Genomic DNA, 26941 nt, shown 5'->3' with positions numbered 1-26941 from the left:
ACTAGACCCACTGGAATAAAATCACAAGTTAACAAAGGAAAAAAAAGTAATTGGTGTAAGGAGAAAGAAAAATCACATAGCAAGAAATTTTATTTAGAGTGATAGCAGATTTTAATATAGCAACATCAGTATACTCAGAAGGAAAAACAGCAATCAACCTTGACTTCTGTCTTTAGGTAACTATCATGCCAAAACTAGAGGGAATTAAAGACTCTTTTGGACAAACAAAATCTAGAGTTTGCCACTAAAAAACTCTTAGTAATGGAACTTTCTAAGGAACACTTCAGAAAGAAGTAAAATGATCCCAGAAATAAGTTCTGAATTGCAAGATGGACTGGGACAAAAGAACTGACAAATTTAAATAAGCAATGAATGTGAGGATGATAAAAATATCTAATTTGAAATAAGAATGCATTTGTTTCTTATTGTCACATAATGAATTACCCTAAAATTTAGCTGCTTAAAACAACAAACATTATCTCACAGTTTTTAATGGCTGACTTTATATGTATATATATAATCACACCTTTTTATCCCTTCGTCCACCGGTGGACATTTATGATGCTTCCATGTCTGGACTCTAGTCGGTGATGCTGCTGTGAACATGGTGGTACAGATCTCTTTTCCAAGTTCGCGTTTGTGTTTCCTTTGGATGTACTCCCAGAAGCAGAATTGCTAAATCATATGGTAGTTCTATTTTTAATTTTTTGAGGCTCTGCCAGCTTGGATTTTGAAAATCAGCTCCCTGCTCTTTAAAGAAATGCACCTAAAATGCTGTTCTACAGCGAGCGTCCCATTGAATGGTGAAACGTGGGAAGCATTCTCTTTAAAACCAAGAATCAGGCAAATGGGAGTGCCTACCGTCACCGCTTCTGTTCAGCGTGGTGCTGAAGGCCGTCACCAGCACAGAAAATACAGCATTTAAGGGTCTGCAGAGAGGATACAAAATAGTATTGTAGGCATGCAGTGCGACAACATAGAAACGTGTAACCTAAAATGTATGGAATTAATGACAGTTGAGTTACAGTTTATTTTGAAATCGATGTATTGCATTATTCCAAGAGATAGCTAGTATGTGTAGCTTTGGTGAATTCACTTTCACAGCTGTAGAACATATCATTTGTGCATAGACTACAATTATATACATTCTCCTTCCAATAGATATTTAGGTTGCTTCCAGTTTTTCACAGTTACAAACTGTTGTGAGCATCTATTATTTACGTCTCCTTATCTCAGAAAAAACTTCCTAGCCCAGGACTTTTCTTTCCGTTTTTCTGAGGCTTAAGCCTGGGCAAAGGTAGCGCATTTCTCTCGTTTCACCAGTTTTGTCTGGTAATGTTTCCATACAGAAACAGTTTTTAAACGCTATGTTCTGAAAACACAAGAGCAGATGGCAAGAAAAGGCTGAACGGTATCCAAATGGTTCCAGCCATGGCGCGAAGGAGACGGGTGAGGTGTTGAGTCAGGCCTGCTTGAGACTTTACTTTGATCAGCTCACGGGCGGCCCTGAACTTGTGCGCAGCCTGGTGGGAGTAAGAAGGCTGTGGGTATTCAGCAGGTGCACGGCTCTCATTTATCAGTCTGAAGTCAGCTTTCCCATCTTATTTTTCATTTCAGTTTGCCATCTTCTAACAGAATTCTTTTTATATTTTTAGCAAAAGTATATTTAATCCTCTAAACAGGAGGAAAATATAATAGGATTGTGTTGGTCCAGGAAGCAGAGAAATGATTCCTCTTCTCAATTAAGAATTTATTTTGCTGGCAGAGGGTCCAAACCAAAGGCAGCTGGTTCTTCTCTCCTCGGGCATCTGGCAGTGAGTGCTTGCAGACCTGGGTCATTCATGCCACAAGATCCTACTCCTGGGTGGTCCATGCCCTGCAGACGAGAAACTTCTCCCTCTTTCCCATCAGGGAGAGCTCTATTGCAGAGTTGGAACGTCCAGCAGACTCCTTCTGGCTTCATCACATAATGTGAGATGCAGGGAGGGGGGAAGTGGTTTGTAGTTCTAGGAATGAGGATTTTGTTTCCCTGATCAGTACAAGACATCCTGGTAGAAACTCCCGTTAGGTAACCTCTCCACCTTGTCAGGAGAAGATTCTTGAGAGTCCCTTGGGCAGCAAGGAGGTCAAATCAATCAACCCTAAGGGAAATCAACCCTGAATGATTGGAAGAACTGATGCTGAAGTTGAAGCTCCAATACTTTGGCCACCTGATGCGAAGAACTGATTCTTTAGAAAAGACCCTGATGCTGGGAAAGACTGAAGGCAGGAGAAGGGGACGGCAGAGGATAAGATGGTTAGATAGCATCACTGACTCAATGGGCATGAATCTGAGCAAACTCAGGGAGATAGTGAAGGACAGGGAAGCCTGGCATGCTGCAGTCCATGGGGTCACAGAGAGTAGGACATGACTGAGCGACTGAACAGCAACAGACACCTTCTCAGGGAAGCTCCATGGTCTCTTTAGGAAGAGTCAACTGCATGTCCTGGAGATGCTGGAGAATGCTGTGTCTCTAATTCTCGGATAAAGAATGAGTCTGTGGTCCCCCCTTGAACACTGCCCTCCTCATTCCAGGGCCTTCGTGGGGCACTCATGCTCATTCTAAATCAGGGTGGCCGGACTCAGAAACAGTGCCACTCTCTGTCCCCTTTGCCGAATGCTAACCATGAAGAGGAAGGTCTTCACACGTGTTATGTACTGAATGTGTCCTCTCAGAATTCGTATGCTGGGGCTCTAAACCCCGATGTGATGGAGTGTGTGTGTGTGTTTGTTCTCAGTCGTGTCTGACTCTCTGCAACTCCATGGACTGTAGCCTGCCAAGCTCGTCTGTCCATGGGATTTTCCCAGGCAAGAATACTGGAGTGGGTTGCCATTTCTTCCTCCTCTTCCCCACCCATGTCTTCTGCATTGGCAGGTAGATTCTTTACCACTGTGCTACTGAGGAAGCCCATAAGGTGATGGTATTTGGAGGTAATTCGGGTTAGATGAGGTCAGGAGCGTGGGGACCCATGATGGGATTAGTGTCCTTCTGAGAGGAAGAGACCAGAGTGGATGCTCTCTCTGCCTCTGCTGGGTGAGGACGCACAGAGAAGTCTGCAAACCTGGAAGAGGGCCCCCACTAGGCACCAAATCAGCTAGCATCCTGACCTTGGACTCCCAGCCCCCAGAACTTTGAGAAATAAGCATTTGTTTGTCATTTCAGCCACTCAGTCTGTGGTATTTTGTTATGACAGCCCGACAGACTAAGATAGACCACCAGCTCCGTCAGTAGTCTTGCTTCTCAGGGAAAGTGTAAATTGGTGTTTCGTCGTGTGGCTCTGATGGGGGATTGGAGACAGCAGTGGACAGTTTCTTACCAGGCGTGGGGAGGGCAGTACTCGAGGGAGAAGAACTGTTTAATAAACTGATCTCATACTAGAAGCACGGGAGAAATGAGTCTTAAGAATTCTGCCCGCCTCCGTGTGACAGAGTATGGCCAAAACTGCCTTAGGGGTCTTGAAGACAGCGATGGGAAGGAGACGGGAGGCTGAGCAAGGAAACCCCCATCCAGCTGGCTACCCAAGCCACCCTCTCCGACACCCATTAACAGCAATGAGCCACTGCTGCACGCCCAACTCATGGCTTCCAGGATTCGATCTTCCTGGGAACAGTCATCTCATGTCAAGGAGGGAGTTTTGCCTGAACCCGGAAGGTTGAGTGGGCATAGAAGTTGTCAACCCCATACTGACCACAGGCCTCTCCTGATTTCTCCCAGGGAACAAGCTTCTCCTGGGAGAACCTGCCTACCATGCTAGAGGGAATGTAAAATGCACAGCCACTCTGGAAAACAGGCTGTTTCTTGTAAAACCAGACATACGCTTACCATAGAACCCAGGAACCTCAGTCCTGGGTATGTATCTCGGAGAAATGCAGACCGTGTTCACACAAAAACCTGAGTGTGGAAGATCATGACAACTTTATTCGTAATGCCCCCAAACTGGACAGATGTCCTTCTACATGAAGGACAGGTGCGCAGCTAGGCTGTGAAATATCCACACTGCAGAAAAAAAGATCCTGAGATACACAGCCACTTGAATGGGTCTCCAGGGCCACTTGGAGAAAGAAAAAATCCAATCTTAAAAGGTTGCATATGTGCTGATTATTTTATAGTATCTACAAATACTGAATCACTACACTGTATGCAGAAAACTAATATGATACAATATTGTAAGTCTACTATACTCGATTAAAAATAAATGTGTACATGTTTTTATATTTTAATATATATATGACGAGTTAAAAAGAACACTTCCATACTTTATGGTTCCACATGTGTAACTTTCTCAAGATGACAGAATTGTTTTGCTGAAGCAGTGATTTGTGGTTGCTGGGGTGGGAAAGGGGAGCTGGAGCCACAAGTGATTGTCAAGGTGCAGAACGAGGAAGGTTCTTCATGTCTGTGTCTTGACTGTAGCGGTGGAAGTTGAAGCTATGAATAGCAACCCCACCACTAAGATTGACTTTAACCTGCAAAGGGATCAGCCCAGGTAACGTGGGGTGAGTGTGCAGACACGGCTTGCACACAGAAGACCGTTTGACTCTATGTTGACCATAAAATAAGAGATTTAAAGTACATGTGTATCTTTTATTGAGTTTATGTTTTGGCCATGTAATGTCATAACTAGATGATGGAAGCATTATACTCCAGATGAAAGCAGAAGCGTTTTCTGGTTCGTCCGTGTATCCCCAAGGCCGTGTATCAGGTCCTCAGCAAAATGAATGAGGAGTTGAGTTGCATTTCCCATTCTTCAGCCACTAATGTGCACTGTCAGTGGGAAGACAAGTTCAAGTTTGTTTGTACTCTTATGGTCAGATTTTATGTGGCACCATGATACCCCCAGGTTTTCCCAGATGGCACCAATGGTAAAGAATCCGCCTGCCAATGCAGGAGACACAAGAGATGTGGGTTTGGTCCCTGAATTGGGAAGATCCCCTGGAGGAGGAAATGGCAACCCACTCCAGTATTCTTACCTGGGAAATCCCATGGACAGAGGAGCCTGGTGGGCCCCAGTCCACTGGGCTGCAAAGTTGGACACGGCTGAGTGCTGAGCGCAGGGCATGTGATACCCCACGATAACACACAATAAAACTGCATTTAGTGTTTGAAGTGCAAAAGATCAATTGTAAGAGCTTCGAATGGGTCGTTTTTTCCCTTGAGATATTTGGCAAGGTGTTTTCGATGAAAGCTCATCTCCATTGCTTTTTAATCTCTTTTTGGCCTCAAATGTTTATAATATAAAAAACCACGTCCTCCTAAGCTCGTGGAAGTCAGGCTCCGGTTATCCCTGGGGAATGGAATTCAGAGGCCAAAAGAGGGTGCAGATTCACACCCTTTATCTGTCAGTAATGAGTTCCAATGAATCCCGTTTCTTTTGCAGTTAGAAGTAAACAAGATAAGGGATACAGACTTTTGAACTTGGCAGCCAAAACCTACCTTCACACTCAAAAATGCGTTCGCCCAGCTTCCAGGCAGGCTATGGGGTGTAGGCGTTCTTGCCCGCAGTGTTACGAACAGTAGCCGTTCCACTGGGCTGGTGCTCATTGCGTTTGGTTGTGTCTGAGATTAGGAACCATGTTTAAGCATTTTTGAACACCCAGTCTATGTATCCAGGCTTCCCTGATGGCTCAGGTGGTAAAGAATCTTCCTGCAACGTGGAAGACCCGGGTTCAATCCCTGGATCAAGAAGATCTCCTGGAGAAGGGAATGGCTCCCCACTCTAGTATTCTTGCCTAGAGGCTTATATGGACAGAGGAACCTGGCAGGCTATACAGACCACGGGGTCATAAAGAGTCGGACACAATTGAGTGGCCAACACTTTCACACTTTCACTTCTCTACATAACCACGCTGAAGAAACAGAAATCCAGATCACATACCCGTCTTTGGCTGTGTGAGTCAATTCTCAATGAAATGCTGACCGAGGAGACTGGAATGGGGGCAGAACTGCTATTATTTGAAATGCAATGGCCCATCGGGAGCTTTGCGTGCTATTCTGCAGTAATAAGATTTGACAGGTGGGGAAAAAGGAGAGACCAGGAAATAACAGAACAACTAGCTAGAATGCATTTACCACCTCGTAAGTCATTTCTTTCTCTTCAAAGGCAGGAAAAGAGGATGGGGCAGGGGGGAAAGGAACACACCACAGCACGTCAAGGACAGAAAAGAGGAAATTAATTTTGTGTTGCCATGGTAACGGATTTCCAGCCATGGCATCTCACGGAAGCCTTCCCATCATCTTTTTTTTTTTTTTTCAAGGATCCACAATGACCCTTGAATGTTATCATAGCAATCACACAAGAAAATTAAAATACCCCATCAAAACACAGCCATATAAGAAGGCAAACTTTCAGATCCACGCACAACTAGGCCTGTATGGTGAACAGAACACAAGCTTGCAAAACTAGTAACCACCCCACCTAAAGGAAGAAGTCAAACGCAAGATCTGTTTATTTTGTTTTATTTGCAGAAGAATTCTGAAAGACAGCAGAGGTCCATCTGCTAATATTTGGCCTGAGACAAGATTTTCATCCACACTCAGAAACTCCATCCTAAGCGCCAAAGCAAATACCTCTGTTATGATGATAATAAAGTTAATATGCACTAACACCTTTCCGAAGAGTATTCCAAGTGCAGGGGAAATTAGTCACTGGCTTCAAAACTCAGGCTTCCCAAGTGACTGCTGGCACCCACCAGCGCCGACATGAAAGTCCAGCGTCCCTCCTGCTCTCGTTCAACTGCTTGACCTTGCCTCTTTTCCGTGTATTTATCCAACCAGCTGAGATATGTGGTTTGTGGACACGTCCACTGTGATCAACCAGCCCCATGTCCACTGTGATCAAACCAGTCCATCCTAAAGGAAGTCAACCCTGGATATTCATTGGAAGGACTGATGCTAAAGCTGAAGCTCCAATATTTTGGCCACCTGATGCAAAGAGCCGACTCTTTGGAAAAGACCCTGATGCTGGGGAACATTGAAGGCAAAAGGAGAAGAGGGCGACAGAGGTTTGGATGATTGGGTGGCATCACCAACTCAATGGACATGAGTTTGAGCAAACTCTGGGAGATGGTGAAAGACAGGGAAGCCTGGTGTGCTGCAGGCGACTGGGTCACAAAGAGTCAGACATGACTTAGCGACTGAACAACGACAACAGGCAGAGCTGTGCAATTTGGAAAACGGGACCAGCTGCATGAGACTTGTCCCCTCCTGTGTCCCTCAAACCACCCAACCAGCAGCACAGAGGCTGCAGGGAGCAGAGTGACTGCCGTGGACTCGAGGCCTTGGGGACACGCGTGTGCCTGAGACATATCAGCAGCAGCCCAGCCCGGTGCGCCCACCTGGCCCCATCGGGCCCCACCGACCTCGGAGAGGAATCGCACTTCCCCAGGCCGTGCCGCTGGGCTTTGTTTTCTTGCCCTGATCCCAGCTGAGAGCCCAATGCTGGCCAGAAATGCCCCAGGCCAGCTCATCCTCTCCCGGATGACCGCCTGAGTCCAGCCCCTCCCGGGAGAGCACAGGCCATCAACAGATCTTAAAGCCCCAGAATGGCTCTGGAGCTGAGATGTGTGAAGACCCTACACACACTAAGCCACATCTGTCTTTCTAAGTCTCTTCTACTCCAACGAAAGAATGCGAACTGGTTCAGGGACGCGTGTGACCAGCACTGCCCTTAGTGAGAAGGCAGATGCTCCTGGCTGCTTCCCCAGCTGCTCCCTCACCCTTCTCCCCGGGGATTTAGTGTCCGCTGTTTGGAGGAGGCTGCCTTCCAGACACACCTGTGCCCCGGGCGTGGGGGCAGCGGGGCAGCTTGGGGGGCATTACGCTCACCCACTGTAACTGCTGCCCTCTCTCAGGCGGACACCATACAGGAGGACTGAGCAGACAGATTAGAGGTAGAGCTTAGAGGCTAAGGAAAAAAAAACTCGATGAAGAGATCATATATCTCACCCTGAAGCTTCTCGTCTTTTCTCGGCTCATTCGCTGCCGTACAGCAAAGTGTCAGGAAGAAATATTTATCTCCGCGCTTGAAGCCCAGGAACACCACTCTCATTAACTCCCCAGTTTTATTCTTTCAGAAGATCCAAATTCAGATAATCCCGTTTCTATGTGGTCAAAATTACCCAGGGCAAGTGTCCAAGGAAAAACCCCCCACCCTGGTCTCCAGTCAACTCTCACTCCATATTAAGGAGATCTGCTTTAAAAATGCAGCCCACTTTCTTTATTTTGGTAGCTGATTCTGTAGGTGTTTGTCTGGCAACTGAGAAAGCAGTTCTTCAAAGCAGTGGTTCCTCACCAGTTGAGTTCATTCCCAAGAGGGTATTTAGTAAAATCCGTAACCTTTTTTGTTGAACTTGGGGCTGGGATGCTACTGGGTCTAGTAGGTTAGAGGTATAGGTAAGATCCTACAGCACACAGAAAAAAAAAAAAAGGATTTTCCTCAAAAAGGATTTCTGACCCAAAATGTCCATGGTGACAAAGTTGAGAAATCTGGCTTTCAAGTTCTCCATAAGTTTACTGTATATAATCCCTATTATTCATTCAACAAACTACTACTTGGAACCTAGTATAATCTTTTTCTTATGAATGTCTTTGTTTTCTTATTTAATTTATTTTGTTTTTCGGCCGTGCTAAGTGGTGTGGAATCTTACTTCCCAGACCAAGGCTCGAACCCACTTGCCCAGCAATGGAAGCAGGAAGCTTGAGCAGCTGGGCCACCAGGACAGTCCCACGTAGGATGATCTTAGCACGTGACGCTGGGCTCTGAGGCTGGGCCGCTTGCCCTGAAGCATCTAGTAGAGGAAAGGCAGAGGTTTACAAGAAAATAAAAAATATTTTTTACAGAGCATGCTAAGTGCCCGAGTGAAAATACCAGTCGATAGAGGAAAGGCCGTAAGTGCGTGAGGGTGTGCTTGGGGGACAGAGGAACAGATGTTATTTTCCCCGAGACAACTGTGAACTACATGTTCACTCTAAAGTACAAAATTCATTCTCAAAAAAAAAATTAAATTAAATTCACTCTCAAGTATAAAATTGAAATAACTGCTAGGAAAGATCACCAAAGCCCTAAGCGCTTCTTAAGCCGTCTGTCTTTCTGTGTTACAGTCACATCCTCAGAGAGAAGCGGCCCGCTGTTTCCTCTGTGACTTTGCTCCTTACTAAGATGATTTTCTTCACAATAGTATTTTTCCAGCACCAGGGAGATGTTTGATTTCCTTCTTCTGGCCTCACTTTATTCTCTCCAGCTATGCCTTTAAAATATTGATCCACACAGTGTGAGTCTGTGCCTGATAATTAGCTAATCGACACATGCTTATCCCCTTTTATCTTTCCTCAAATCGCAACTTAAATTTGTTCACAATCTTGAGGATGCACTTTTCTAAGCCTCTGTTGGTCGGCCTCTTTTTTAATACCGAGGGCCAAATATGTAGCGGGAAAAACTGTCTCCTTAAGCCCTGCTCCCATATTCCAAACTGAAATAAATGCCAGGAAGGCACAAACATGCTGATGAACGAGTAAAATGGGCATCAGAGAAAATGGCTTATCCCTCCAGGAAATTGGTGACCAGATCATAGGCGTTTCATCAGACAAAAGTGCACCTAGATTAGATTCGCAGGGCTGAACAGCCTAGTGATCATTTCCACGGCACACACCACAGACAATTATGCGTCTTCCAGGCCAGCAGTGTGATGATTAAACTGTCTGGAATGCTCCCACCAACAAATGTGAGCTCATAGCTAAGCTGAAATTGAGGCCAGTTATGAAATAGAAGTGCCAGGTGCCACAGGCCCGCACACAGAGTATCCCAGGCATCGCGCTAATCGGTCATTAACATCCACCTTCCGGGCTCTGCTTCGCGTGCCTCTGTGCAGTAGTGGGTGGCAACTTTTTATTTGTTTGTTTTTAAGTCTGAGTTTGAATCCTGACTCTGCCATTTTCTAGGTCTTAAACCTGGATAAGTCAACACCGCCTCTCTGAGTCTTAATTTTCCAATCGGTGAAATGAGGATGACCAGGCCTGTCTCTCAAGATTGTCATTCTTTCCATCAGTCCAGGTCCAGTCAGAAATTCAGAAACCCCATCAGTTATTTCAACAGAAAATTTAATACAAGGTATTGGTTAAGCAGTTGTTCAGTTCAGTTCAGTTGCTCAGTTGTGTCTGACTCTTTGCGACCCCATGGACTGCAGCACACCAGGCCACCCTGTCCATCACCAACTCCCGGAGTTTACTCAAACTCACATCCATGGAGTCAGTGCTGCCATCCAACCATCTCATCCTCTGTCGTCCCCTTCTCCTCCCACCTTCAATCTTTCCCAGAATCAGGGTCTTTTCAAATGAGTCAGCTCTTCACATCAGGTGGCCAAAGTATTGGAGTTTCAGCTTCAGCATCAGTCCTTCCAATGAATATTCAGGACTGATTTCCTTTAGGAGGGACTGGTTGGATCTCCTTGCAGTCCAAGGAATTCTCAAGAGTCTCCTCTAACAGCACAGTTCAAAAGCATCAGTTCTTCGGTGCTCAGTTTTCTTTATAGTCCAACTCTCACAAGCAATTTTTAGGGAACCAGAAAAGAAAAAAAAAGAAAAAAACCACCAATGAGGAAGAAGCTACCCGCCAAGGGCTGTGAGCAGAGGACAGAGGTGAAGGGTGTTAGAATGTAGAAGTGTGACAGCAGAGCCCTTGAAGGGCTGAGATGCAGGCAGCCTCGGAAGGGGTGCCACCCTCTGAGTTACCATCGACACAGAAGCTTTGGGGGTGGCAGAGCTGAGCCTCAGCTGATTCTAGGAAGGTACAAAAGAGAGCTGGACTCTGGAACCAGCTGCCACTGCCAGGCAATAGGCCTTCAACAGGGGACACGCTTGAACATCGGCAGGAGTGTGAAGGAGAAGTCCTTCTCCCGCTCAGCCCGCCTCTTTCTGGTGCATCTCTGGCAGGTGGCAAAGTAGAAATGTTAATGCAAAGAGCCCCCAGCTTCTCACAGCAGAGCCCTGAAGGCCAATTTGAAGCTGAGAGAAAATAGCTTAATACATAACCCATTCATCCACGCCTTGTGCGCATTTATGGAGTGCTTACTTCGTGTTTGACCTCAAGGCTCTGCGCCAGGCGCAGAGAATTAGGTGGAAACCCCGTGAAGTGCCCTATGGCTCAGCGACTCACGTAACGCAGACCCTCACTTAAAATCAGCTATCTTCTCTGGGGCCCAGAGGGAAACATAAGTAAAAAGGAAATGGAAAACAAAGCAACACGAAAGAAACAGAACTCCAGCTCCTGCCTGTCGAGAGGTCTGCGTTTAGGTTAATTATTGTGAGGCAAGCCAAACGTCAAGGCACAAAGTCACACATGCTTGTGCACCTTAAATAGTACTTGAGACACAACTGTTTGAAGAGCTCAGAGAAGCAGAAGAATATCTGGGGGACTGTCAGGGAAATCGGGAGCAGGGCGTGGCAACCCGCTCTGGGATTCTTGCCTGGAGAATCCTATGCGCAGAAGAGCCGGGTGGGCTACGGTCCATGGGGTCGCAAAGAGTCAGACACGGCTGAAGCGACTTAGCACAGTACAGGGAAACCTTCACCAAAAAAAAAGTGGGAATGAACGACTTTAGTTTGTAGACAATGGCCTGAACTGGTGAGACCAGGATACAGCAGAAAGCGCCTGGAGCTTGCTGGAAAACTTGCCAGGTGGGGCTGACGTTGCCACCAAGACCTCTGAGAATGGAGTGTGGACTTTGATGCGGGAAACGGAACTTGGGGCCAGCAGAGCATTTCTTGATTCTCTCTAAGGCATAGATGAGCCACTGGGATGTTGAGAATGAGCAGAAATTATATGTAAAAAATATTGTTTTTGTAGCTTTTCGATTTAACACAATACCTTTCAGATAGTGGGATATTTGGAAACAGTTGCTGTGTTGAATGGGATGGGGTGGGATGAAGTGATAAAGGCAGGTCTTAACTTTGAAGAGCTGCCCTATTTTCCCTTGTTTGAAATATAGTACGACATGCCTTGTGAAGTACTTCAGGCAATCAATTTTAAGGACAGAAGTTCAGAAAATAAAAGCAAGCAATAATCAGAGTTTTAACAAGTAAAGATAGAACCCACCTAGGATTTTTCTGGTGGTCTGGTGGTTAAGATTCTGCGCTTCACCGCAGGGGCCGCAAGTTCGAGCCCTGGTTGGGGAACTAAGATCTCATGTGCTGAGTGGTGTGGCCGAAAAGTTAGCAAAAAAAGATGAAACCCACCCATCAGGACCCTGCGCTCATTTCTTAGCCTGAGACCTGCCATCAGCGTGAACATGGCGTCGAGTTTGCAGAGACGGGGAGGGGCAGTTGAAAGCATCATGGACTTCGGCGAGAAGCGTGCTGGGCAATGTGCTGCCAAGTCCATTCCAGGGACTCACGTGGGAAAAAGGCACAGGATGGGTGTGAGTCTTGAGTGTGAGCATGCAGACCATGTGGTGTCCTCACGTCTAACCCGTCACTTTCTTCTTGGCAGACCCACTGCAAGATTTTGGCTTTTCTGTCGACCAGTGTGCCAGACAATTAAAACCAAATATCAACATTAGATTTGGAATGGTTCTGAGTAAGTAAACATTGCTGACAGCACATAAAACATGACACAGCCTCTTCGTGGCTCAGACACCCGGTTATTTGTATTTGCTGTGGTGGCTGAGCCGCTGCGTCCCATCATTCTCTGGAATTAACTATTTCCATTTCCATTTTCATTTCTCTCTCTGGGTAATATCCAGATAGAGCAGAACTCTCAATTAAAGCTGTTCTTTTGTGAAAAGAGACCCTAGACACTCATTTGGGTGCTATAAGCACCTGGAATCAGTATATCCAATAACAACAACAAAAAGAAAATATTTTGAGCCTAAGTATCAATGTTTGCTCAAAAGAAGGCTTTTTTGCTTAGTTGTCTCAGCCACAGACAAGTCTGGTACCAGCAGCATGGTTTATCCTTGCATTATTTCATTCCACAAATAGCTCATCTAAGCTGTTAAACCCGGACACGGGCAAAGACGTGGAATATCTTCTCCCTCCACCAAGTCAATGAGCCAGGATGCTTTCAGGTTGTTTATTTTTATTTTTACGTGGCCATGTCATCACAGTTGGTCATCACATTGCTATAGCTGCTAGACTCTCTCCTTTCTCACAGTTTCTCAAAACCAGAGCAGAAGGATTTAATAAATTGAGCATGTGGACTCTTTCCAGAGAAATGGAGGGAACATTCCCGGACGCCGAGAACTCTCAGGCATCTTGGCATTTCCAGACCTTGCACAGTGTCTGGGCTCCATACCAACAGCTCCGGGAATGCTGTAGGGAGAAAAAGAGGACTAGAAGGAAGGGAGTGAGCAGAATCTAAACAGGGAGGAAAGGAGAAAAGGGCAGAGAGTCGGGAGCCGGCTGTGCAGAGCGGCCAGAAGCTTCCTGTGTGATAATGGACATCAGCAGTGGGGATTACAGGCTGGACCGCAGCCCGCCACTCTTGGGGGAGGCACCTGGGACCACGTAGCTGAGAAGCTGTAGGAGCCAGGTCCCCGGGGTCCACAGCGTCAGGGCACGGGTGCAGGTCAGCTAGCTGCTCCAGGCAGGTGAAGTCAGTGAAAGGCTTTCATCCACAGACATGTCCCACTAGCACTGCCCAAAGGCTGTTTTACCAAAACAGAAAGCTGTTCGCCATACGGTGCAGACTTCTGGCGATGAAAGGTCCTTCAACTCAGGCTTTTATGACTTCTGAACACTCTGAAGCTCAGCGAAGCCCACACTAACAGGAAAGCTGGTCTCCCCTTTGCCCCCAGGGGAGGACATCGAGCAGCTGTTTCTGGATGTCGCGCTCTTCAGTAAAGGACTGTCCATCCTGAACTTCTCCTACCCTGTCTGCGAAGTGGATCTACCCAAGTTTTCTTTCTGTGGAAGAAGGAAAGGAGGTAGGTGTTTGGCTGGCTGACGGCCGCTGGGGCCCAGAGAGAGGTGGACAGGAGCTTGCGGCCAAGGCCACGATATCCAGGCCGGTGTCTAGGGTCCCCTCTCCCCTGCGGATAACCTTAGCCTCATGGATCATCACATGTTGTATAAAAATGACCACACGGCCCATCCCACAGGACCTGCCTTACAGGGCAAGTGTGGACATCAAATGAAATGCGTTTATCGAGTGTTTGCAAAGAGAAAATTGTTGTTAATGTTAGCAGTGGCACCTTGTGAAAAATAACCGGTGCAGTAAGTAAGCTACATGAAAACACTGGATATGGACTTAATTTTAAAGGTATTGCAAAGCTTGGAGGTAAGATAAACATGACCCTGACACCTTTTGCAAGCTGATGAGTCCTTTATTCAAAGAAATAATTGCTCCCTGGTTCATCTTTTGTGGCAGTCCGATCTTACCTATGTCAAGTGTTTGTCCAAAGCAGGGAATACATCATAATTAGATGAATTTCAATACACAGCAGAGAAGATTCCCTGAGAGCTGTTTTTCAGGTCTGACATGATATCGCCCAGGAGGCAGGTGTCATTCCTAACAGCAGCTGGAATTGTAGGGCTTCCACGACAAAGTTCGCTGATCTCACACCTGCAAGCAAGACAAAGCGGGAAGCTTAGTGGGCACTGGGGCTGGGCACCTCCCCGCCCTCCCTTTCACAAACGTGGGCATTTCCTGTTTGTTCTGGTTCACGCTGAACATGTGAGCCTGGCCATGCCCCGAGATTATTGAATGCAAAGGCCTCTCAGTCTCACTGCCTCTAGCTGTTCAAAGTCAGTCGTAACAGCTCTATCTAGGTCAGCAATTCATGTTTCATCAGCCAGAGTTCCACTGCCTCACTGTCTCTAAGTGCTGCTTTTTGTGGGTCTAAGAAACGAAGAACTTGCCTAGATTTGGAAAAAGTATCCCGAACACTTTCTGCAAAACACCTTATACCTCACACAGCTGTAGTAGAAAACAAGACAAAGCACCTTCCAGGCAGAGGCCATCTTGATGCGTCCCACCGGTAATCCATGCCAAGGACCGGACAGCCTGTGTCAGCACGCCCGCAGCCCCACCCAGGGCCTCCCTTTGCAACTGTTCACGGCACACGTTAGTAACAAATGCAGTCCCAGGGACTGAGCCACTCATTTCTGCTCTGAAAGAAGGGGAGCAAGTGGCTGTGTCTGAGGCCTCACTTTTAAAATACATCTTCTCTGGGTGGGGTCCCCTACCTGTTTGCACATCCGTGATTTCTGGGCCACTGTAGACCTCCTATAGTGGCCCTGTGGTGTAAGGGTTAGCACTCTGGACTTTGAATCCAGCAATCTCAGTGCGACCTACTTATTTGGGGCTTCCCAGGTGGCTCAGCAGTAAAGAATCCACCTGCCAATGCAGGAGACCGAGGAGATGCAGGTTCAATGTCTGGGTCGGAAAGATCCCCCAGAGAAGGGCATGGCAACCCACTCCAGTCTTCTCACCTGGGAAGTCTCATGGACAGAGGAGCCTGGCGGGCTACAGTCCAAGGAGTCGCAAAGAGCAGGACCCGACTGAGCGACTAAACAACAAGACTTCTGCGTCTCCTGGTTGCTTCGTTTTTTCAGGCTTCGGTCCTGCGGGTCCCCGGGCCTTTGTTCTCGGTCTCTTCCAACACAGGGTTGGAAGCCAGGCTTACACAGAACCAGACCTTTGCTGTCTCTTATGGCTGTGTGACTTCAGGCAGAATTACTCAGTGTGTCTGAGCCTCAGTTTCCACATCTCCACAGAGACCTCATGGGATTCTTAGTAAGGATAAATTGGACAATTATACAAAGTCCTTAGGACAGAGTCTGGCACACAGGACTCAGTAAGTGATAAATGGCAGCAACTGCCGGCAGGTGATGAGGGATTTCTCAAGCAAGGGCTCTGAGCCCCTGAAGTCATCAATCTCAGAGTGGAAGTCTGCATTTTAACAAGACCTGGAGAGGCGGCAGAGCCTCGGGGGCTTAGAAGTTTAAGACCGTTTTTCCTTGGAGGTAGCAGGAACCTGACTTAGGCCCAGGTTGTATATCCTCTGCTGGCTGAGAGCAGAGCCCCCGCAGCCCCCTTCCACCTCTGGGGAGAGAGCCCCGCCTGCAGTTCTCACGAAACTGGAATTTGGAAGCACCAGCAACTCAGCCTTCAGCCTTTCTTCTCTTCATGTTTTATTCTTTGTCTGCATACTTCAAGCAGCTGTGGGTTTCCTGCTTGCAGTGACAGGACAGCTGCAAATTCATGAAGAATCAACAAAAACAGCGCTTTATTACTGCATTGGCAGCAAACACCCACCCTTGAACTGCAAAAAAAAATAGAAACAATGATCACCTTAGACTTTTTTTTTTTTTTACTAAGAGAAGGAAAGGAAGGAAGGAAGGAAGAAAAGACAGAAAGAAAGAAGGGAAGGAAGGAAGGAAAGAAGAAAGAGAAAGAACAGTGCCTATTCAGGAATTCTGTAACCCTGGGAACTTCCCTCCATCCTCAACATTAAGCCTCTTGTAAATGATCCAAGAATGTGTTGAACTTGTCCTTTGAAATCCATCAGTTCTTTTTGTTGATCCCAAAATATTGAGATTAATAATGACATAGGACCTAGGTCCGGATAGTCAAAGCTATGGTTTTTCTAGTAGTTATGTATGAATGTGAGAGTTGGACCATAAAGAATCTGAGCATCAAAGAATTGATGCTTTCAAATTGGGGTGCTAGAAAAGACTCTTGAGAGTCCCTTGAACTGCAAAGAGATCAAACCAGTCAATCCTAAAGGAAATCAGTCCTGAATATTCATTGGAAGGACTGATGCTGAAGCTGAAGCTCCAATACTTTGGCCACCTGATGCGAAGAACTGACTCCTTGGAAAAGACCCTGATGCTGGGAAAGACTGAAGGCAGGAGGAAAAGGGGATGACAGAGGATGCAATGGTTGGATAGCATCACCGACTCATTGAACATGAACTGGAGTAAACTCTGGGAGACTGTGAAGGACAGGGAAGCCTGGCACGCTGCAGTCCATGGGTTGGCAGAGAGTCGGACACGACTTAGCAACTGAACAGCAACAAAAGGCCAAAGTGTTTTTAATTCTCTAAGGTAATACGGGATCCTTTACAAACTCTCAGCCTGTTGTGGAGTTTCATTAAATCTAATTGAAGTGAAGTCAGTAAGTCATGTCTGACTCTTTGCGACCCCATGGACTGTAGCCTACAAGGCTCCTCTGTCCACGGAATTATCCAGGCAAGAATACTGGAGGGGATTGCCATTTCCTTCTCCAGGGGATCCTCCCAACCCAGGGATTGAACCCAGGTCTCCTGCATCACAGGCAGATGCTTTACCGTCTGAGCTACCAGGGAAGCCAGGACCCACAATTCTGTGTAATCATCATGTAGGAAGCTATTTGAGAAGGCGGACCGGCAGCTCTCCTGTGGACCCCGTGGGTTGCTGGTGTTTGCATTTTAACAAACGTCCTGAGAGCTCTGATGTGCACGAACACCTGAGACCCCCAGTCTGAGGAAGACCACCCCCTGTGACATCTGTTTCATGACTTCGGTCACACTGCCCTTCCCTGTGGCTGCCCCAGATTCCTGAAGATCAGCTCACTTTCTTCCCTTTGTTCCCATCACCATCTCCTTTGCTTCTCCTTCTGGCAATGCAATTAGCCCACCAATTCACAAGCTGTATTTTGAGAGTTATATTAAGTGTTTACACACAGAAATCCAAAAATAGATTAGTAAGGAAAAAAAAAAATTTTAATCCTCCTTCCCTTCTTGCTGCCAGAAGTTATAGCTCTTACAGAGAAAACCTGGGCGGCAAATGCAGAAAGCTCTTGTAGGAAGAATGAAGTTGGAGAAAATCATTTCACCTCCCAGGCCATCCATGGCTCCATCGTTGGCCCTGTCCATTCCAGGAGCCATGAGTCATGTGTGGCTCCTGGTAACCAGAAACGGGGCCCATCCAAGTGAGATGGGCTCTGAGTACAGTTTGCACCAAATTTTGAAGACTTTGTACAAAACATAGATTGAAAAAAGAATTTAAAAATCTCATTGATGCTTTCTATATTGGTAATCTATTGAAATTTAGTCTTTTTTTTTAATTTTGTTGAAAAAAATCTTTCAAGCAGAGATGATTCACATAACTTCAAGATAAAATTATTAATGGCATATTTTAATTCATGCATGTTTTACTTTCAATATGATCCTAAAGGGTGCCATTTTTGAAAAAGGATTTTGAAAGGCTTGATCAGTTTTTTCAAGTTTAACTTAACTTTGATATGCATGTCATTGTCTTATAGGCATCATTGGGTTTTTTTCCCTTTAATTGTTAGCTGGTCTCACTCTGCCAGATAAATATTCATTGTCAATGGCTTTAAGTTCTTTAACACTTTCTTTGCCTTTAGAGACCTAGATTTTTTTTTAAATTAAATTCAAAATTTGTATTTTGTATGCAATGTGTTAATTATATTTTCCATTGCCAAAAAAACCAGTTTTTGTTAAAGTATAGCTACTTCACAACGTTGAGTTAGTTTCTGCTGTAGAGCAAAGTGAATCAGCTACACGCGTACATATACCCCCTCTTTTTCGGATTCTCTTCCCGTTTAAGCCACCAGGGAATGCCGAGTAGAGTTCCCTGTGCTCTGCAGTAGGTTCTCATTCGCGATCTGCTTCACACGTAACACCCATAGTGTGCACGTGTCAGCGCCGGTCTCTCAGTTCATCGTCCCACCCTCTTTCCCCTCCTTGGTGTCCGTTCATTTGTTCTCTATGTCTGCGTCTTTATTTCTGCTTTGCAAATAGGCTCGTTGAAATTATAATAATTGTAATATTTGGGTTAATATGCATGTATTATTAAATTAATTTCGCTTGTTTCTTTTTACTTTTTAAAAATAATACAAATTACAGATGTGGCTCACATTATATTTCCATTGGATAGTGCTGACCTAAAACCAAATGTCCAATACGATAGCCACTCACCTCGGGGGGCCACTGAAATCACTTACATTTAAATTAAATTAAAACCTTAGCCACACTAGCCACCTTTCAAGTTCTCAGTGGCCACATGTGGATGGCGGCTGCTTTATCTAATGATGCTGATGCAGGATAGTCACACCTTTGTGGAATGTTGCACTAAGCATCACTGACCTGGTAGGCTCTGCATCACTCTGCATTTTTCTTAACCACCTGTCCTGAGTTTAGTTGGAATTTGTGTTGGAAATTTCACTGTCTAGACCAGGGACTTTCTCTTTTGTTCAATACCTAGAGTATGCGGGTGTCATGGTTCCAAAGAGGTCTTTGCTGGAGCCCAAGAATCCGCCTGCAATGCAGGAGGCCTGGGTTCGACCCCTGGATTGGGAAGATCCCCTGGAGAAGGGAAGGGCTACCCACTCCAGTATTCTGGCCTGGAGAATTCCAAGGACTGTATAGTCCATGGAGTTGCAAAGAGTCAGACGCGGCTGAGCGACTTTCACTTCACTTCACTTCAAATATATGTAAGCCGCCACTCTTGGCCCTTCTCCGGCCAACCGCCCAGCCTCCTCTCTGGGCCCGAGATCAGTGTATCAGTGCCCTACTGCTGCTGTGAGCCTAGTGACCTGCCACACAAAGGTGTTCTCTTACCACTCTGGACACCAGAAGCCTGAAACCAGACTCAGGAGGGCTGTGTTCCTTCTGGAGAATTCCGAGCATGGATACAGGTCCATTTCCTTGAGGTTTTTAGCTGTGGAAGCTGCTCGCTGTCCTTGCCTTGTAGCCGCATCCCTCCTCTCTGATTCCACATCCCCTCCCTCTTTTGATCTTCCCCAGCTTATGAGGATCCTTGTGGTTACACTGGACTCACCCAGACAATCCACGATAATCTCCCCATCTCAAAATGCTTAATATGACATCTCAAAATCCTAATTTTGCATCTTCAAAATCCCCTTTGCCTTGTAAAGTATCTACAGGTTCTAAAAATCAGGACATGCACATCTGGTGGGGTAGGGGCAGGCATTAGTCGCCTGTACAGCCTCCAAACGGAGAGCCAGCACAGCTGTCTGAACTGCGCATACTATGACCTTGTGAAGAGGCCATGTAATTGTGCGTCATCAGAAGAAAACTCAAACTCTGTATGCTTCCAATGAAAAGGCCCTCCAAGAAGTTCTGAGAGCTTCACCGGTGATACAGCTACTTGTGTAGCTGGGCTGAGATGTGAGTTTCTCTGTTAGGGGATCCTATCGCTGCTCAGAAAGGTTTGCCTTCTTGGACTGTTCTTGTTGCCCTTTCCCAGACCCCATAACGCTCCCACCAGTGAGGTCCCCTGCCCAGAGGAGAAACCATCTGACTAGAAGTGGGGGACACAACCCATGTGTCTGTCGGAACCATTCTTGGCAGAGAAAGAGGCTAAGATTGTCAACGAGTCCTTATAGGAGTTTGTCATTGAGAGGAGGCCCATGTGATATTAGGGCAGAAAGACCGGGGTAACGAGCACATCTCTGAATGCCTGGAGAGGGGGCATGGCGGGACCCTACTCAGCCCTAGAAGGCTGCTCACTTCATAGTTTTATAAATGCCCATTGCAAGTGCACAGTGAATGTGTCTAAGTTTAAATAACGTTAGATTACTCTCTTAGTGAAAGGGCAGCCGTCTGGTCCACGACTCTTCAGGAGCTGCTATTTCCACATTTTAAAATCCATTTCCTCTCTAAAAAGACACTGTGTGCCAATCACACAAATATCTGGGTCCCCCAAAAAAAGTCGATTGGCAGAAGCAACTTCAAGTATTCAGAAGCAGGAGGGTGAAATTTTTAATCCACTCCGTATTAAAAACTGATCAAGATTCCCAAAGAAGGAGAGAAAGAAGTGGGTACAGATATACCGCGGCTCTTTTTATAGCCCTGGAGTGTGAGGATGTTAATTAAAGGAATCTCAGAACCCGAGATGATCTGGAAAAGGAAGGAGCAAGAATTTAATTTTAGGTGTTGTTTCATCAGGTTTAAAAAAAAAAAAAGTTTCGCAAGTTACTTGCAGCAATTCTCAGGAACTTCATGGGCCCACAGAAAAGCTCCAGTTGAAACTGTAAAGTGAGGACCGAGTTCATGGCAATCTCTCACCCCACAAAGGTCGCTCATAGTGAAGCACAAATCAGCAGATGTTGGAGCATTAAATGAGTGTAACAAAGTGCTAGATAGCATTTGTTTGGTATGCTTCAAAAGACAGCACTCGTCCATTTTTTTTTAAAACGGAAGCTAAAAAAGAAAAAAAAGACACCAGTAGAACTTAGCAACTGTTCACAATGGCTCAGGAAGAAGGTTCCCAAACCCAGCCTTGGCATGTTTCTCTGCGTCCCCCCGGGAACCTTCGCGTCCCTCTCCTTCACACTGGGAAGTAAGGTGAGAAACGTGCAGGAAGACCTGCTGGCTCCCCCTTCCCAGGGCCCCGTGCTCCGCGAGCTCGCACACGAGCTCCTAGTCCCCTCCGCGCCCTGCAGAAGAGGCCTTCCTACTTCTGCATTGCAAGTGCAGGCGCTGCGTCACGGGATAGTTAGCAACTCGTCCACCAACACTTAGTGAGGAGGAGAGCTGGGTCCTGCCTCCAGGATCCAGCCGTTTGCACTGTGTCACCTTAGAACACCAAGTAGATACGTGAAGTGGGTATAAAATGCGTCCAGGGGAATCCAAGCAGAATCCAGCCGCACCTGACGGGAAGGGGCGTGCTCACTGGTGTGCTGGGACTCTGCTCCTCTGTCAGCTGGGTCCCGTTCCCTGAGGGACTTCAAGTGGTTCGTGGTCCCAGCAGCCATGGTTCTTGAGCTGCAGGCAGCAGAAACCTACTCCTGCCATCAGCAGCAAAGGGATTGTCTTGAAAGGCTACCGAGAAGTCACAGAATCAGCGAGAAGCCTCGGGGAGATCTTGTCATTCAAACGTCCCACACCAACCATCGTCTCAAACACAGCATCTCTGTTCGTAACTTTAGCAAATCTTCCCAAACATCATTATCAGGGCTTTATACGGATTAGCTCTCTTCATTCCTCGCAACTCTGTTGTTGTCCTTACTATACCCGTCTTAAAAACGAGGGCGCTGAGCCCAAAGGGATCGTAACTGTCCAAGGTCGATCAGTCACGGGAAGTTGTCTTAGGATTTAACCCTGAGCATCCCAGGGCCAGCCTACCCTCTGAACCCTCATCCTGCCTGGCTCTCTCGTGACCTGCGTGTCTCCTGCTACTTGCTACGGCCTGGATTCTGTCCCACTTAGGGATTTATGTACCACAGTCAGAGACCCTTTGCTTCCATCACTGGATCCCCAGGGCACAGTAAGCAGAGACAATAGTAAAGTCAATTCTGTTTCAACACTTGAATGACTTGATGTGCGCTTTGTCTGTCTTTCCAGAGCAGATTTATTATGCCGGCCCTATCAATAATCCTGGATTTGAAATTCCCGAGGTAAGGGTTTGGTTTGCTGTTTTATTTTGTTCCTTAATTATTGTATCGAGCAGTTTCTTAAAGAAGGAGGTGGGCAGGGAAGAGACAGCAGAGGAGGAGAGGGAATTAAACTAAAACCTTCAAGTTTTTGCACCGCCTTTCACTGAGAAGACCCTTTCTGGGTGAAGCTGTTACTTCATTGTGGGCACTTGCTAATTAAAGCTTGACGCACGGGTTTTGGCGTTTTGGTGTTTAACATTTTTGTCCGGCGGGATCCTGGGGCACCCCTTGTGGAGACAGCGCCCCTAGAGAGGGGCTCTGGGGCCCTGTCCTGCTGGAGGACTCTGTCCAGGGGCCTCCGCGTGGCCATACTGTTAGAGGCGAGGCAGGCAGCCACAGGTGGGCTGGCCGTTCAGAGAAGGGAAGAGAGACAGCCCAGAAAGCTCTAAGCTCCCCAGTTACTGCGCTTGCTCAGTACTCACAAGCTCCCACCCCGTAAATAAAATGTCCACGTCTTGCACCTTCACTGTTTTTCCAACAATTCCTTTTTATTCAAAATACCATTAGTTTATGAAACAGCCGAATTCCAGCAACTCAGACATAGCAATCCATTCTCAATAGCTACTCCTGAGAGCATCCTTCAGAAAAACATCAAAAGAATCACAGAAATGTAATCGGTTTGTTTCATTTTTTGGTTTTCAATTTCATCCTTTTCATCTTCCAAAGCCTGAGTATGACTCTAGAAGAGGACCTCCTGCTCCATAAAGAATCTCTTGAACTCGTTTCATCCCCCAGGACATGTTCCCTTTCTGTCCCAGCCTCTGCATTCCTCCTCTTCAAGCCGCCAAGTCTCCAGACCACCTCGGTCTTTCTCCAGCGATGCTTTGGCAGCTGGGGCAGGTCCAGCTTTCCAGAGTCTTCTCCTCAGGCCTTTCAGGGTAACACGCAAGTTGTACAAACTCTCTTCCCTTCTAGGATGTGAGACCAAATTTCTCCCACAATGTTTTTGCTTTAAATCTTTGCTATTTGAATTCTTTTTCTTTCTCCATTTTTTTCTGTGGATCCTTCCCATGCACCCCCAATCCATCAACTTGAAATTTGCAAGCAATTTACTTTTGTTTTGCATTACTAACTTAAAAAAAAAAAAGCAGTTACTCTTAGCAACTGGAATGAAATAGAAAGAACTTAAAAGTCATAGGACCACTTTGAAAGAAATGAAGCCCAGATGTACCGAGGTTTATTGCATCCATGTAGGACACGTGGGTGAACGCATCACCTGCATCCATGGCCCGCCTGCATCACCTGCATCCGTGGCCCACTGACGATGCTCCTTGCGATGTTGCCCAGTGTGAGGCTAAGACAGTGGTCAGGTTGCCTGCCCCCACCTGCCTGTTCAAGCATCCACAGAAGCCCTCTGTGCAGTCCTCCTACCTCTTCAAGACTTTCTGGGCCCGTGGAGCAGGAACCTGGCCAGTCCTGACCCCCGAGCCAGGCCTGCAGGGGACAGAACCAGAACCACACGTGACCCATCACGTGAGCCGCACAGGCAGCTGGAGGCCTTAATCCCAACCTGGGCTCCCCTGCTGGCCCGAGACCAGCCCGGCCTCCCAGGCGCCCCTGGCTGGCCGCCAGCCTGCAGGCCGCAGAGACGCTGCTTCCTAACGTGGAACAGAAATGGTGTGCAGACTTTTGGTTTTAGAAGACCTTGCCCAGGTGCCCCCTCCTCCCACCAAACCCCCCAGAGGTGGGCTCTGTGCTAATTCCATCCCTGCTCGACTGAAAACTCCCCACTCGGCCGCCAGTCTTCAGTGTGTTGGTATTATTTTCTTTTTATCACAACCAGTCCTTGGCCCCACTGGAGTCCCGCCTACAGTGGGCATCTGTCCATGGCAGCTGCTTTCTGACTTAGAGACTCTATGAGCTTCCAGCTTGGCTGCCAACTTGGAGGTACAGCCTGCACCGTCTAAGTACCAAGGGTGCAACTACAGCCTCCTACCTGGCGAATCCAAACCGCGGAAAGGCCCCTGGTCTGTGCCTTGACCCTTCTTCCTGCCCGCAGATGGGCACAGCTGCCTGAACGCTTTCACCCCTTAGAGCAGAGTCTGTATTAAAATATCTTGTGATTCAGAATCCCGAACCCCTTCCTTCAAATGCTGCATCTTTTGTTAGGCTTCTAAAGCATGGATGAAAGACTCAGTTGGGTTACAGTAATTTCGTGTGGCATGTTCTTAAAGGCACAGGAACAGTGAAAAGTAGATGATGGGGATGAGGATGATGACAGAGAGGAGGAAGCCCACTCAGGCGCACGTGTGAGCTGGTCTTTATCCAGACCTAATTCTCTGACTTTTACACTGTGACTGACACCCCTAACACTGCTTCTGAAGTCATAGCTGCTGCTATTTGAGCAGGCCTAGGGAGCCTAGACCGTCATAGAGTCTTTAAGGTGAAGAGTGCCTAAGATCACCTTCAGCAGCCTTCACACCCAAGACCCCATCAGTGCTGGGGAACCCGCTCACTCCTGGGCCTCTGCTAATTGCTAGAAAGTTCTTCTCTCCTAGCCCGAGACCAGTCATGCACCATCCATCCGGTGGTCTGATCTGGCCCTGCCCTCCAGCTGACACAGATTAAACACCCTCCCTTCCTTGGATGGGGGCTTCCCTGGTGGCTCAGATGGTAAAGAATCTGCCTGCAGTGCAGGAGACCTGGATTTGATGCCTGGGTTGGGAAGATTCCCTGGAGAAGAGAAAGGCAGCCCACTCCAGAATTTTTGCCTGGAGAATCCCCATGGACAGAGGAGCCTGGTGGGCTTTAGTCCATGGGATTGCAAAGAGTTGGACACAACTGAGCAACTAACACACACTTTCTCTTGGATGACTGGCTCCTCAGAGATGGGCCAAGAGTCCCAGGAGCTTCCTCCACCCTCCACCATGCAGAGCCTTTCTCCTCGGGACAGAGTGTCCGCAGCCGCGGGCTGTGGGGCACGCAGGGCTTCGGCCACGAGCACTGCAGATGTGGCTCCTGCCCGGGGCCTCTCTGCTGCGCCACACAGAGCCTGGGCGGCCTTCCCTGACCGCAGGCAGAGGGGCTCCTCTGTGGCTGGCCATGGCCAGAAAGGACCCCGAAAGGCAGGAACACGTTCTCTAGTGGTGCGTTCAGGTTCCGTGCCGTTGAGTTTTGCCCCCCAACTGCCTCCTCCGTCTCCACACACAGCACTCCATCTTTCCTGTTGCTCAGGCCAGGATCCTTGGGGTCAGCCTTCACCCCTCTCTTCCCCACCCACGTGGGTCTCCTTGGCAAACCATCTTGGCTCTTCTTTGCAAATCCAGCCAGAATGCCCACCTCTCCCCCGTCTCCCCCAGCTGCTCCGAACCGTCCCCACCTCTCACCTGGCTCTTGCAGCGCCTCCTACCTGGTCCACCACTTCCTCCGCCTCTCCCCCATCTCCTTCCAGTGTCGGCCGGCATGCTGCCGACAGCCATGTCGGGACAGACCACCCCCCCCACCACGGCCCTTGGGGCTGTCCCCTGCCTCCTCCCTCTCCTCCTGCGGGCCTCTCCCGGGAGTCCCGTCTGCCTCCTCAAACGCGGGGCCCCCAGCCTCCAGGGGAATGGTGAGCTCCCGCACTTCCTTCAGATCTTGGCCCCAAGGTCACCTGCTCAGGGGACCTGCCTTGAGCACCCTACTCAAAACCACACAGCAGCCCCACCACCCCATCGGTCCACTCCCCATGGGAGCGCCATCTGGAGCACCAGCATCTCAGGCTTAGCCAGCCATCCCGGGCGCCCTCTGCTCTCCCGGCCAGCCTGGGGGCCTGCAGGGCGGGCGTGGTTCCTCCCGCTGACCTAACCCCCAGGGTCGAGATTGGAGGCTGCATGTGACGGGCTCGCTGAGCGCCCGCTGCAAGCCGATGGCTTTGTGAGTCTCACAGCTGCTGCTTCCCTGTGCCCCTCAGGGAGACTACCAGGTCCTGCTGGAGCTCTACAACCAAGACCACGCCACCGTGGCCTGTGCCAACGCCACCGTCCTCTATTCCTGAGCCTCTCGAAGCACGGTCAGCAGTCCCGTGGCAACAGCGCTCCTCCCACAGACCCTGCTGAGAGGGAGGACCAGCAGACCACACAGCAAGCCTCCTGGAAGGTGCCAGCGCTGATGTCAGCCGCAGGACCAGAGGTCCCCGCGCTCCCTGGATGCAACGAAGGCCCCGCAGTATCCGCCTCCCAGGAGCTCCTGGGGGTCAACCCAGCAGTCCTGAGGGACCGTCCCTCATCCCTAAGTGCTCTTCTGACAAAGCTCACCTCTTTCCAGCTCCTGGGAGCCCAGGATCAAATAAAGAAACTGGCCCACAAGGAGTGCCTCGTGGTTTGTTTAAGAATCCTGGTACAGCCCTGTACCTGTAGCGTGAGCTCCTCTGCACACAGAGCCACGGGCTGCCACAGCATAAGTGAAGCTGAGAGATGCAGGAAGGTGGGGGCACGCCTGCAAGGGCAGAGCTGGGATAAGCCCCACACTCTGGACGTGAGGCCCAGAAGCTGGTGAAACCTCACGCGCAGACAGACATCAC

General features: G+C 48.0%; 1 protein-coding gene across 3 annotated transcripts in view; it reads left to right on the top strand.

The window, feature by feature from the left end:
* Positions 1-26726, top strand: part of LY86 (lymphocyte antigen 86) — a 42341-nt gene extending 15615 nt beyond the window's left edge. For all 3 annotated transcript variants that reach the window (XM_061398932.1, XM_061398933.1, XM_061398931.1), the window contains 4 exons: positions 12523-12609; positions 13829-13957; positions 22349-22401; positions 26333-26726. In XM_061398932.1, coding sequence (XP_061254916.1) covers positions 12523-12609; positions 13829-13957; positions 22349-22401; positions 26333-26416 — 353 coding nt within the window. In that variant the 3' untranslated portion in view covers positions 26417-26726. The remainder of the gene's footprint in view (positions 1-12522; positions 12610-13828; positions 13958-22348; positions 22402-26332) is intronic.
* Positions 26727-26941: the final 215 nt, after the last annotated feature.

The sequence above is a fragment of the Bos javanicus genome, chromosome 23 (genome assembly GCF_032452875.1).
Source record: "Bos javanicus breed banteng chromosome 23, ARS-OSU_banteng_1.0, whole genome shotgun sequence".
Taxonomy (NCBI): domain Eukaryota; kingdom Metazoa; phylum Chordata; class Mammalia; order Artiodactyla; family Bovidae; genus Bos; species Bos javanicus.
Note: the sequence above shows the minus strand (reverse complement) of the source record. Positions and strands in the feature narration are given on the sequence as shown.